Here is a 13,057-nt window from a genome sequence, read left to right as displayed (position 1 = left end):
CACATTAGCAACACCAGCAGCATTTTTCATGGTTTTGATCTTATTCTCTTCAAGATAGGTCTTAATGTCGGCATGGACAGAGTTCTTGAACTCTTCAAGTAATATAAGTTGTTTGAGACTTTTATAATCTTGTTCAACTTTCTTGGCTAAGCACCATCTACCAAATAACTTCTCTTTTTCTCTTGTTTATTTCAGCATGTTGCTGATACTGGAAAATGTTTGTATTGACCTAGAAATTGATGAGCTGTAACGACATCTGTTATTTTATTTAAATTTATGTAAGCGCCGATTATATCCCGGATATTTCATTGTTATAGTAGTCATAGGCTCTTAAACAAATTTTGAGAATTATTTAAATGAAAATGTGTTGGCTGCAAAAGATAATTTTATTTGTGCATGGTTGTCTTTTTTTTTTTTTTACAGTCATCTTGGTTTAAACCGCTTGGTTTCGATGTTGTAAGGCGGCGTATCTAGTACGATTCCTTTTCATTTCTTGTCTGGGAACTCCAGTTGGGGTTGTGAGTAATTGCAATAAGTTTTCTGCGACCGGGTTTCTGTACAGCTTCTTTGTCATCCCATCAGAAATGTGAAGGTTGATCCTTTTGTGTAGCTTTTCAGTTTCTCAGACATACCGAAGACAACAGATGTTGCTGGTGATGAGATAAATGACATTCTCTGTTTTGCTTGTGTGTGTGTGTGTGTGTGTGTGTGTGTGTGTGTGTGTAGAGAGAGAGAGAGGGAGAGATTTTCTTTATTGCGTCGCTGTATACATATATACATTTCTATTTCCCTAGTTCTCTCCTCCAATGCAATTGTCAATTCTATACGATGAGAGGGGAATGAAATCACTCATGCGGCATAATTAACATAATTACAAAACATTTGACAAAGATGGAATCGTTAGTAACGATAGCAGTTATGTTCTTATACAACGGCTAAATTACCAGCCGGATGTAGTAAATACCTCATACAAGAGGGAGATAACTATGTTACCGAAAGGGTCTATAAGTAATATATTATCAAGATAAACATGTTGACTGTTATGCATCTTTCATTTTCTTTTTATTTATTGTCTCATCTGCGTAATTGTGAGGGAATAGAAGAGTCACATTTCCGCTGGCGGCGATAGCCTGAACAATTAGTTTCGCGTAAAACTTTTCCAAAGTCACATTCTGCATTAGTTGATGCATTCAAGGACTTTCTTTTATTAATGCATGTCTGAAGTGTATGTTATGGTATGCTGGAAGTTCCTGTCCTGCTTGTCTCACTTGCGTAAGCATCATGGTGAAGGTTGTTTAAGCACTGTATTTAGATTTTTTAAAAGTCTTCTACATCAGTGGCTCTGTTTAAAAGAAAATTTAGGATAATATAAATACGAGTCCAGTATTTATTTGCTGATACGCCTCTAGTCGCAGTCTTGCTTATCTCTCCTGCTGTTTTTTTTTTTTCGTTTTTGTTTACAGAAATTTTAAGAAGACACTTTATTTGATACGTATATGTGTATACGACGCATACTGACGAAGTTTTGTAGTGATGATGGAGATGTTCAAGCGTTCGACAGGATCGGTATCACGAACACGTAAAACCACGGTAAAAGCAACAGCAACAGTAATAATAAATAAATAAATAAATAAATAATAATAATAATAATAATTATAAAATTATAGTCAAATCTTCTTCGATAAGACAGAGATAAAAGATTTACTTTTTCTGTATTTGCAGTTGAATTAGAAGGAAAAGCTTCAATATGTCGGTGATCATCCGCCTGCAAGGACTGCCCTGGTCCGCTAGTGCCATGGACATCAGGAACTTTTTCAAAGGGCTCAGCATCCCGCCTGGGGGCGTTCACATTATCGGCGGTGACAAGGGAGACGCCTTCATAGCATTCAGCAGCGACGAGGACGCTAGGCAAGCCATGATGCTTAACATGGGCTACATAGGTGACGGTCAGATACTCCTTTTTCTCAGCAGCAAGGCGGAGATGCAGCGAACAATTGAAGAGGCAAAAATCCACAGCTCTGCATCGGGCGGTTCAATAGCATCATCCACACAGCCACCCCCAGCACAAGGTGTATCAGCGGCTCAACCCCAGCAGCTGACACTACAACAAGACCCGTTTTTGGGGACTCGATTCCCACACACTATTGAGCCTGAAGGACAGGGATATATGAGTAGGGGTCCAGAGAGACCAGTCGTTGGAGTACAAGACACAGTGTACAGCCAGCAGCTGTCAGGAGCACAAATATATGGTGGCCAAATAAAGCCCAGTGCACCAAATGAATATGGGTCAAGAATTCCCCCATCACGAGAAGCATATGATAACCATGTAGCAGGTTCTAGAGGAGATGAACCCATCCCACATCCAAGCCAGGATAAAGGTTTTGGTGTTGCATCACAGTTCATAAATCAGCGAGATGGCTATGTAGGTCCAGAGCCGTTCCCTTTTTCAGTGCAAGATCCCAAAGACAGAAAAAGTTACCCTCCCGCCTCACGTCCAGTCCATGACATTAACTTCAGGGATCCTCGACAGGCAAGACCAGATGCAAACCCGCCCATTTCTCAACAACACTGGGAACGAGGCGACTCCGTTGCGCCATTCCAGGAGTCCGATCCCCAAAGAATTGATCAGGGTAGAGGACCGCCTCTTAGACCTATGTATCCAGGGAGCACGCCTGATTTGGACGCTAGCAGACCGCCAAGAAGGGACCCATGGGAAGGATCTATGCCTCCTGGTCATGACCGTCTCTATCCTGGTCAGAATGACATTCCTCGTGGTAGAATGGACAGGGGTAATTTAATGCCTGGCCATGTCCAGGGAGCCTTCCTTCAGCACAGCAAACTTGAAGGCCCACAGCCAATAAGAGGAATAGACGGACGAATAGATCCACTCTCTCAGAACAGGTCAGATGCCCCTGCACATGGAAGGCCTGATATATCAATACAGCGACCGGACATACCACCCCATGCTGCAGGACCAGATGTGCAACAATTTAGAAGAATGGACGGAGGACCTCCAAATAGAACAGACTACACAGCATCTGGCCCAGTTAGTGGACCACCCCCAAATAGAGCTGATTTGTACGGTAGACCTGATGGCCCCCCTTTAGTAGCCAGAGATGGTCCTCAGCATGGACGACCTGATGTTCCTCCGTATGGTCGACCTGGGGCACCGCCATATGGCCATCCAGACGAGAGATTCGGAGGACCACCGCCTGCACGGAACGACAGACCACATTATGCTTCAAATGCAGATAGTATGCATCGAGATAGATTTGACGGTCCACCTTCCAAAATTCCAGATCATTTGGGTGTCAGAGATGTTGGCCTTCCACCTGCTGGCAGAGGAAGACCTGACCATCATGATATACTGGCAGGAAGAAATACTGAAAGACCAGATGTGACAAAGGGGGGACGGCCAGATAAACCTCTTCTTGGGCCCCCTGGTTTTCCTCGGCCAGACGGCAGACTTGATGGACCACCTCATCTACATCCTGAAGGACATCCTTTATCTGGTAGGGGCGATCCACGTCATACTGACGGAAGTGGACCACGGCCAAGACCTGGTGAAGTGCACCATGGACTGTCCAACATGGCATCACCTGCTGGTAGACCGAGTAACCTATCTGAACGACAGCTGGATGATCCTAGATTTAGAGATGCTATTCCCAACTCAACCTTTGGTAGTCCAACTCGTCCTTTCGAAGAATCAAAAGGATTTATAGCAGATTTTGACAGGAGACGCCCGCCATTACTTGGCCCAGCAGGAGAGATGCCTACTACCCAACAAAAAGGTGTTCCACCTCTGAATGTATCCAGCACCAATTCTTCAACAGATGTGGCTAAAACCGAGTCACGAGAGAAGGAGTCGGATATTGATGCACGGTCGTCATCACAGAGAAGCAGCAGAGAGCCTGACACATCAGTACCAGGAAGAAGATCGCGTGACCTAGATCGCTCTAGGTCTAGGGAAAGAGATAGGACACGTGACAGGGATCGAGATCGTGAGATGAACAGATCTAGAGATAGAGAACGTGACAGGGATAAAGATAGGAAGTCAAGAGATAAGGAGCGTGATAGGGATAGGAGAGACCGTGACAGGGATAGAGACCGTCGTTCCAGAGATCGGGACAGAGATCGAGACAAGGATAAGAGAGACAGAGAGAGAAAGAGTAAGGATGATGACCATGACAGAGACAGACGAACCAGTAGGTCAAAGGATGATAAAGACAAGGGAGAACGCAGCGAAGCAGATCGGAAACAGATTGAATCAAGCGATCAGAAAAATTCAGCCCCAAACAAAGAAGTGGCGCCTTCAAAGCCGCCTGCAGTCTCACCGGCCACAGTTAAGGCAGCTGCCCTCGAGGAAAAGAAAGGACCAGTTGCATCACCAGTTGTTCGCCAGGAAAATAACAAAAAGTCTCAACTTGGCCTGCTTGGACCAGCACCCGAAGGTTTCCCAGTACTGTTTCCGGATGTAGACGCAAAAAATAAAACTCCGGTTACAGGGAGTGGCTCCTTGAACATGCCAATAGGACAACCTAAACATGCTCATCCTACTCCATCTGTTGCACAAGAAGGTGGCGGTGTTTCAAATAACATTGGAAAGTTTGCTCATGGTAATATGACTCGGGGAGGGAGAAACTTTAAGAATGATGCTAAAATCATTGACAGTATTCCAGTGGGACAAAATAAAGCACTTGCTTTTCATAGAGAAAGAGAATCAGGTGGACTTCATAATGATACATTTCATAGAGAAGAAAGAGATGTTATGCACCCGAGAGATTTAGAATCGGGTATTCCGATGGGAGATGAAGGTAATTTTCCGATATCAGATGCTTTTGAAAATCGCAAGCCTCCTTTCCCAGCCGAATGGGTGCCAGGACCCGGACGGAATCCAGGGATGGGAATGGGGTTCCGAGAGCGATCACCACACATACGGCTGCCCAGAACGGGTGGACCGCCATCACTCATGGACTGGCGCGGGCCGTCAGAGCGATTCCCTTCCCCTGATATACGTCCAACTTTGGGTCAAGTAAACGATTTCGGAAGACCTGTCGGTCCTCGTCCCTTGGGTCCAGTAGAAGCGAGGGGAACGAAAAGGCCACATCTAGATGAAAGTGGACAGTCACCTCCACTGACAGTCATAGCTAAAGGAATGCCAACAACAATCAGTTATCGTGATGTAAGGCGATTATTTGGTAATTGTGAAATTCCGAGAGATGGTCTCAAACTTATAAATGACAGTAAAGGCGATCGAATTGGTGTTGCACTGGTAAAATTCATAACTCCTGATGGATATTATAAAGCGCTGGAAAAGAATGGGAGTTTATTGAACAATCGTGTTGTGGAAGTGTATCCTTGCCCTCGTCAGGAGTTTGAAAATGCGATTGATTCTTATGTGCCAAAGAAAGAATTTTCAGAGGATTTAAACAAGCCATCGCCAACGGATGATGTTAATCTTCGAATTGCTCAGTTAAATGGTCTTCCTCGAGATGTTACTGTTGAGGACATTCAGAAGTTTTTTCAAGGTGAAACAATTGCAAATAATGGCTCTTGCGTTTACATTGAATTTGATCAAAAAGGCAATGCAACGGGAAACGCATTTGTTGAATTTGAAACTCAGGAGGATTTCAAAAATGCCTTGAAGAATGATTGCAAAACTATTAGTTTCCGCCCTATCCATGTATCGGCAGGATCTGTCAAAGATATTGAAGCTTTGGTCGCTCGACAAGAGGAAATGTGGAAAGATAACCCTGACATGTTGAAAAAGCACCAAATGCCTAATGGTAAAGGTAATGACGTAAATATTGGACAATGCTTTTGTATTCAGATCAAACATGTGCCACCTTTTGCCACAGGGAGAGATGTGCGTGATCTATTGTCTGGTCTGGAAATTGCTCCACGTGGTCTTCAAATCTGTCATGATGCTTTCGGTCGACCTACTGGTGATGCTTTTGTAGAATTTGCTTCTGCAGAAACTGCTTCTCGGGCTATTGAACGAAGAGGTCGGAAAATTGGTCCATACGATGTGGATATTACTTTGATTACTAAAGCTGAAATGATAGAGAAGCTTCGCAAGGCACGTAGTATCGAGCTCTTGGAGCCAAAAAAACAGCACTGTTTTGTGAAAGCAGAGAACTTGCCATTCAATGTGACGGTTGGAGAAATTCTCAATTTTTTCAGAGGATATGATCCTATACCAGAAACAATCAGACTGAATGTTGACAATGCGTCGCCATCACAAGGAAAGTCTGCCGCTTTGATTGGATTCGCTTCTAAAGCAGACGCAGATGAAGCCATCAGGGGAGTCGATGGCAACATAGTGCGCGCAAACAAAGTCACTCTTCGACACGACAGTGCAGAGTAAGGTAACATGCCGTTTCTGATTTTTGTGTATATTATTTCATTACAGAGCACCTATTTGTTGAGAGTATTGCAAAACACGAACTTGTGTCTGTCATCAACTGCCCATCAGACCCTTCGTGGTCAACATTCTTCTTCTTTGTTATTTATTAGTCTTTTATTTTCTATGGACGAAATCTCTCGTTTAGAGTGTTAATTGCACAAATGGACATTCAATATTTGTTTATCAGGGCCATGAAATTTCTCATGTATTCATGATCACAAGGTCAAACGTTAAGTTAACCTTCGGTTACTTGTCAAGTTTTCAGTTCGTATCGGATGACCAAAACTACACGAACAGTCGTCATTGGCTAGACATTAATAAGGGAATTATTTCCAAACTTTTATATGTGAAAAATTTGTACAAATAATTATCATAGACGCAAAAGTGTGTTTCATATTCCATACATTATTTGAGAGCCATCTTTGATACAATTATGTATTCTTAACTTCATCATTTCTCTGTCAGATTCGTTAGTCCGATATAGATAAAACATTCTTTCAGAGTAATTTTAATAATAAATTTGTAATATTTTCACTTTTTTTTAAGGCAATATTTACTCAGTAAAGACGTTTTTTATATGTAAAAAATTATATTCTTTTAGCTGGTCGTAGACCATAAAAGCTTATAGAATGGTCTTTTGTCCGTCATCATAATTCATTGCATCCATTATTTTGTTATCGATACTCCTTCTAAGCTACATGAAGGATTGCCATGAAAGTGGTACCAACGTGACGTTTAGTATTGCCGCTCATCCGGAATTGATGACGTTGGTTTTCACCAGAATACTTCTTATGTCTAGTTAGTCCTTTATAAAAATGGTGAGAATCTGTTGTCCATTGAAAATCTTTTTATGGCTACTTCTCCTAAATGGATGGTCATATATCATAATAGGGTTTTCGCTGAGAGACTTCTTATGGTGTCTAGTTGGTCTATCACCATGTGATATCAACCAGAAGATATATTTTTAATGTCTTATTCTAAATAAAACTTGGTGCCAATCTAACGTCAAGTCAGGGGTGAAGTGCTGTGGGAACGGCGTTCCCTAACTTTCTTGCGCGTTCTCTTTTTTTGCGCTCGCCATTGTAAACCCCCACCCCCACCCCACCCTGGCATCTGAGTAACTTGCATTTCCTCACTTCTTTATTGCGTTCTCTCACGTCTTTAGCGCTTTAGTCCATCATTGCAGCTAATTTGTAAAGCTTGTTATTGCTGACAAAAATATCAGAAAGTTTCAACAATTGGTAGTTGCAAAGAAGAAATGGTCTTGTATTGAATTAATGGAAATTATTTTAAGCCAATAGAGCGTTAGTATCCTTAAGGGACGTTTGCTTATTTGTTATTATTCCGATTAGTTTTTTAACAGTGTTTCATTTATTTTTAATGCAGGTTTGTTCCTAGAACTGTGACAAAAAGACATATATCGAAGACGCGGAAGAGAAAAGGTGAATTTGGGAGCAGGAATGAAAAGCACGAATCATGGAAATGATTATAAAATAGATATCATTGGCACATTCATTTCTGTTGGCATGGTCGAATCATGGTGATGTGAACACGAGACAGTCCAGTCCTAGATTCCATTTTCAATATTAAATCGTGGAATACGCACGATAAGCTTTGCGATCACACTTGTATATTTGCATATAGATCATTCATATCTCATTGGGTTTTTGGGGTAGGTTGGGGTGGCGGTCCCGGGGTTACGAGAGGAAGTCTAGGTATTAATTTGGCAAATATTTTGTAGACACAAAATGTTTTCTTCATGAGACACCCTTCTCTAGGATGTGTATGTAAATTTTGGTAAATAAACATCCCAACACTTTTTAAGAAGCAGAACTGTTTTCCCCTCTGAACGATACTGATTAGAAGAGAGGTCTTCTGTTTTGGTTACACACAGGAGGAAAATAATTTTGTTATGCCCATATTGGTGGAAGATCGATGCCACAATCACTTTGGTGTCCCTCTGCATGCCCGTCCTTGCTTCCGTCCATACCGTGGATTGCCTGCCGTGTTTAAAGTCTTTTGCTTAGGTAAGTTAAAGGGCTCTTACTTTTCTTTGAACATACATGTAAAATCAAAATCGAACCCCTGTAGGAACGATACACAATCTGTACTCTGTCAATGCATACTTCGTGCTCAGTGTAGCAGCAGGGAGACATTCAGTAACGAGACAGTATTATATATTCGATAAATTTCAGTCAAAAGAATTTAAGTTTTGATAATTTGCTTTTATTTGCGTTGCTACTATGCAGTTGTAAGTTACACTTTTGGCTAGAGTGAAAGGATTCACTAACACATCAATGAGTGCCATTTTGATACACATATCGATACGAACGGTGGAAAATCGATACAAAATGATACTCATCTTAAAAGTAACATTTGGTCTTCAGCAACCCATTTCCTGTCTATTATTTAAACGTGTATTAGTCTGTCATAGGTTGTGTATCGCGATACATACCGATATGTGTCACTGACATCGCTTTCACCCCTATTTTCGTCGGTAATAATATTATTCTTAAACCTAAATGCTGTTAGATATTATGTTAATGTAAACTTTATCGGTTATCCAAGATACTCTTAATATTTTAAAACTTTTTTTTTTTAAGAAGAAAGCAAAATACAGTGAGGTGATTGCTTGTAAATTGTTACCTTTTTATTATTAGATGAAAGAGATCTAGACTGGATCAACACATGTATTATTCCTTCCATATGGACAGGTGGATAAACCACCTATTACCTGAACTTATTTTGCACGGTTTTCTCGATGTAATCAGCAATTTCTTCTCATTTGTGTACATACATTTGTTGTAGAAAACATGACTTGTTTTATTAAAAACTGAAACATAAGTCTTTGTTCATAAATGTTTTTCCTTCACTGTTTAAACTATACTTTGAAATATATTGCTCTCTCCCTTTGTACCTTAAACCTCGTGGTAGGTGTTCTTTTGCCCCTTAGGCATCCATACTTCGCACTAGCAGGCACATTGAGATTAACTGTCCACTCACTCGATTTATCGGGCTTTTTCTTTTTGTTTTTATTTTTTATTTATTTTTAGGTTGTTTTTTTTGTTTTTGTTGCAACCAGGTACTTTGAAGTATCCTTATCAGACTTGCGACCAGAAAGGGTGCGGGTTCGAATCCTACCATCGGATCAGCCTGGGTCAGTTACCATGACGTGTCCTTTGGCAAGGCGTTTTGTTCCAGTTGCCATGGTACTAAATAACCGAATTGTGTTGCTGTGCCGTAAATCACCAAATTAACAACATCATTCGGCTTCGATCAAAATTTGGTTTTTATTGATCATATAGTCATCGGTGTGAAGACTGTTTTATAGTATTGGTCATATTAATGCACTTATTGCTGTAAAGGGGTCCTCCGGTGACCGATTACTCTAAGTGTTTGCCTTTAACGAATGATGCCATCTCATCGCCATCTTCACTAGCCAAGGTTCAGATATGTTAACCCTCTTTGTAGATAGGGTTTTCCTCGCTGTCCGCGTGGGTTCGACTAGCCGCCAGATATAGCCGAGTGTTAAACCACCAAAACCACAAAAATGTTGTAAAGGTATCATTAAAGGACTTTTCTTCAGATGTTTCAAATGCATTAAAGTTAGTTAAGTATAGTGACTTTTAATTTTCAGTCAAATTCGTTGTGCATATGCCTCTGAAGATCGAAATCATTCACATCATCGAAAGAAATCGTACACATGATAGAATCATTAAGCAATCGTTCATTTCGTCATACACAAAAATGTCTTTTCCCTTACCTTTAAGCTTTGAAACTTAATTATATTCAAGACTCCTGTCTTAACTATCCATTACATTACACTAACAAAAACATAATAATATAGTTTACAAAGAGAATCGCACACGTTGCGGCGCCTTGCGCAGAGTGGGGACCATGGAATACTGCTTCATATGCTCCCGCTTTTAATCCAACCTTGAATGCAGACACTCCGCTATAAACGACTGTAACTGTGTATCACACTATTTCTTCAATGTAAATGGCCCAGTGGTTAGAGCGTCCGCCTCGGATGCGGGAGGTCGTGGGTTCGTTCCCTGGCCGAGTCATACCAAAGACTTACTAAAATGGTACTAACAGCTGTCTCGCTTGGCGCTCAGCATTAAGAGGTTAGTGTCAGGACTGTTCGGCCTGGTGTCAGGATAATGTGACTGCGGCATGATGCCCCAATGCTAGACATCACTTTAAACTGCCACACTGCAGACATCGTAGCGATATGACTGAAAAATTGTTAAAGCTGCGATAAAACTCGAAATCACACACACACTATTCAATGTAAAAAAGAGCCTAACTTAAACTTTTCCCTGCATCAGTATCTAAAGAAAGAGCGTGACCTCGTATCTTTGAAGTACATAGACTTCAGCTTACGGAGAGACTCAAATTTTAAACCTGAAATTAACGCAACATTTGAGATATTTTACTGAATTAAAGCAGGTACTTGTTTCGCAATTTGTTATCTGAATTTACACATTTACCACGCTAATTTTTAAATGATTCTGGCAATCAGACACTTTAGATATTGCAAGTGAGGCGTGCAGTGGAAATGGGGAATTTATTAAGTATGGGGTCCTTAATTCGTAATCGCCAAACTGTCTTGGCTGTATAAAAATTTAAATGAGGCATCGAACTTAAAAGTTAGAGACTTTATAATATAAATATGGTCTTCAAGGATCATTCAATATTATATTTTGTAGATAGAAAACATTACGACAAACCTACGCCTGTAATGATTCTTGTTTAATAATGGGTACAATAATGAAAATAAGTATAAAATGCACAATTTGCACCGACTATGATTGCATAAAAATAATTAAATTTTCTCCAGTGAATTCTAGCAAATACGCTTTCGGGGCAGCGGTAGCGGGTTCGTGTTCAAACAGCATCTATAGCTATACTGGTCATGGACCAAAAGAGCTTATGGGATGGCCTATCGTCCCTTTGCCAGTTAGCAACGTTTGGTATCTCAAGTTCTTAATTACTTCAAGGTTTACCTTGAAACTTTACAAACATATTTATCTCATTGTCTTCTGGTCCCACTTGGACATCCAGTATGGCCGCCATTGCGAATGTCTGGACAGTTGAGTTATCGTTACTTCTCGTGAAGAAATGCTCGAATATATATATTCATACATGTATGCAATATGGGGAAACACATCAAATTATAATCTGTCCAGAACTGATAGACTCCAGAAAAGGGCAGCTCGAATAATACTGAAACTTCCTGTTATGACTCCCTCAAATGTTTTGTTTTCACGTCTGAAATGGCTACGTATACAAAAACGTATTGTTTATTTTAAAGGAATCATGACATACAAGTCTTTAAACGGTCTTTCTCCAGATTATATCTCTAACATAACTGAACTAAGATCATCGAATACTGAGCGTAATCTCCGATCGACGACTAACAACGATCTCCAGATTCCTTGGTCGAAAACCAATCATTACAAAAGCTCATTTACTGTATCAGCACCTACTGTATGGAATTCTTTACCAATCAGGATACGTAATTCAACTTCCCTTGCTTCTTTTAAAATATCATTAAAAAAAATTCCTTCTAGACCAGCTGGAATGACATATTAAAAGCTCTGAATAGAAAACTTTAAAATCATATCCATAACTGATATATATTTGTATGTTTCCCAGTATAGTCACACATAGTCATTCATGTCAAATATGTACCAATGAGTGTGCGACGATACATGGTTATGTGCATGGTCTTCTATTTTTTTATTTTTTTTATATACAAAAATTGAGGACCACCTGGCAGATGAGTCAGCCATGTTATCCTCGTTAAAGATAGTTTATTATTATTATTATTATTATTATTATTATTATGCAATAATCCAAAGCCGGCATAAAAAAAATTTTCGGCCCGCGCAATTGTTGACAAGACGGAATTCCTCAAACTGGTCCATCAAGATAACGATTTCAAGTATTGGAATTTGGACTTAAACTCCGAGTGAAAATGAGTAATTAGTAATTTCATTGTATTAATTTTGAAACACATAAGTGTATTGTGCTTTTATTAACGGCTAAGGGTTATTTTCTCCGTGTAACGAAAAATGGAAAAGCGGCTATGTAAAGTCAAAATTTGTATTTCGTCAGAATCTAGTTAAAATGAATTTGAGACCTGCATTCCATTTTTAACTAGATTTTCCCCTTCCCTGTATTTTAAGTTTTCTTTTTTATTCTAAAATGTTCAAAATGATTTAAGCAGTGGAAAATAAAAGAAGGGAAGAAAAATGTATGCAAACATTACAAAACACATTTGAAATGTACCCTGCTCAAAACGTTTAACAAGATGTACGTGAATTATGAGGGGGAAAAAAGCAAAATCATTCCAGAAAAAATTTGTAGAAACAATCTCAAACAGTTTTTAGAATAAATTATTCTAAATCATTGACAATTTTGAATACGTTTAACCTTTTTGCAAATTAATGATGACGTGATAGGGGTTTTGTTCCAGAGAAGTGAACTACCATAAAAGTAATGTTTGTTTTTTTTTTCTTTTTCGGGGGGTGGGGTGCTTCTTTTTGTTTGGATGTAAAGTGCTCCATTATTGACAAGATACATTTATTTTACATTTCGATTTAAATCCGGCCATTTTTCACATACCCGTTTAACTATTTCAAC

At 39.9% G+C, this 13,057-nt stretch overlaps 1 protein-coding gene across 3 annotated transcripts in view; it reads left to right on the top strand.

The window, feature by feature from the left end:
* LOC149782695 (uncharacterized) overlaps positions 1-8,994 on the top strand; it is a 65,723-nt gene extending 56,729 nt beyond the window's left edge. For 2 of the 3 annotated variants that reach the window (XM_089934188.1, XM_089934187.1), the window contains exons 2-3: positions 1,723-6,363; positions 7,793-8,994. In XM_089934188.1, the coding sequence (XP_089790314.1) occupies positions 1,748-6,363; positions 7,793-7,892 (4,716 nt within the window). In that variant the 5' untranslated portion in view covers positions 1,723-1,747 and the 3' untranslated portion in view covers positions 7,893-8,994. Of the gene's footprint in view, positions 1-1,722; positions 6,369-7,792 lie in introns of all 3 variants that reach the window. The other variant, XM_089934189.1, reaches the window with a different exon arrangement.
* Positions 8,995-13,057: the final 4,063 nt, after the last annotated feature.

The sequence above is a fragment of the Sinohyriopsis cumingii genome, chromosome 15 (genome assembly GCF_028554795.1).
Source record: "Sinohyriopsis cumingii isolate HCF-2022 chromosome 15, ASM2855479v2, whole genome shotgun sequence".
NCBI classification, from domain to species: Eukaryota; Metazoa; Mollusca; class Bivalvia; order Unionida; family Unionidae; genus Sinohyriopsis; species Sinohyriopsis cumingii.
This window is presented reverse-complemented; position numbering and strand designations above follow the sequence as displayed.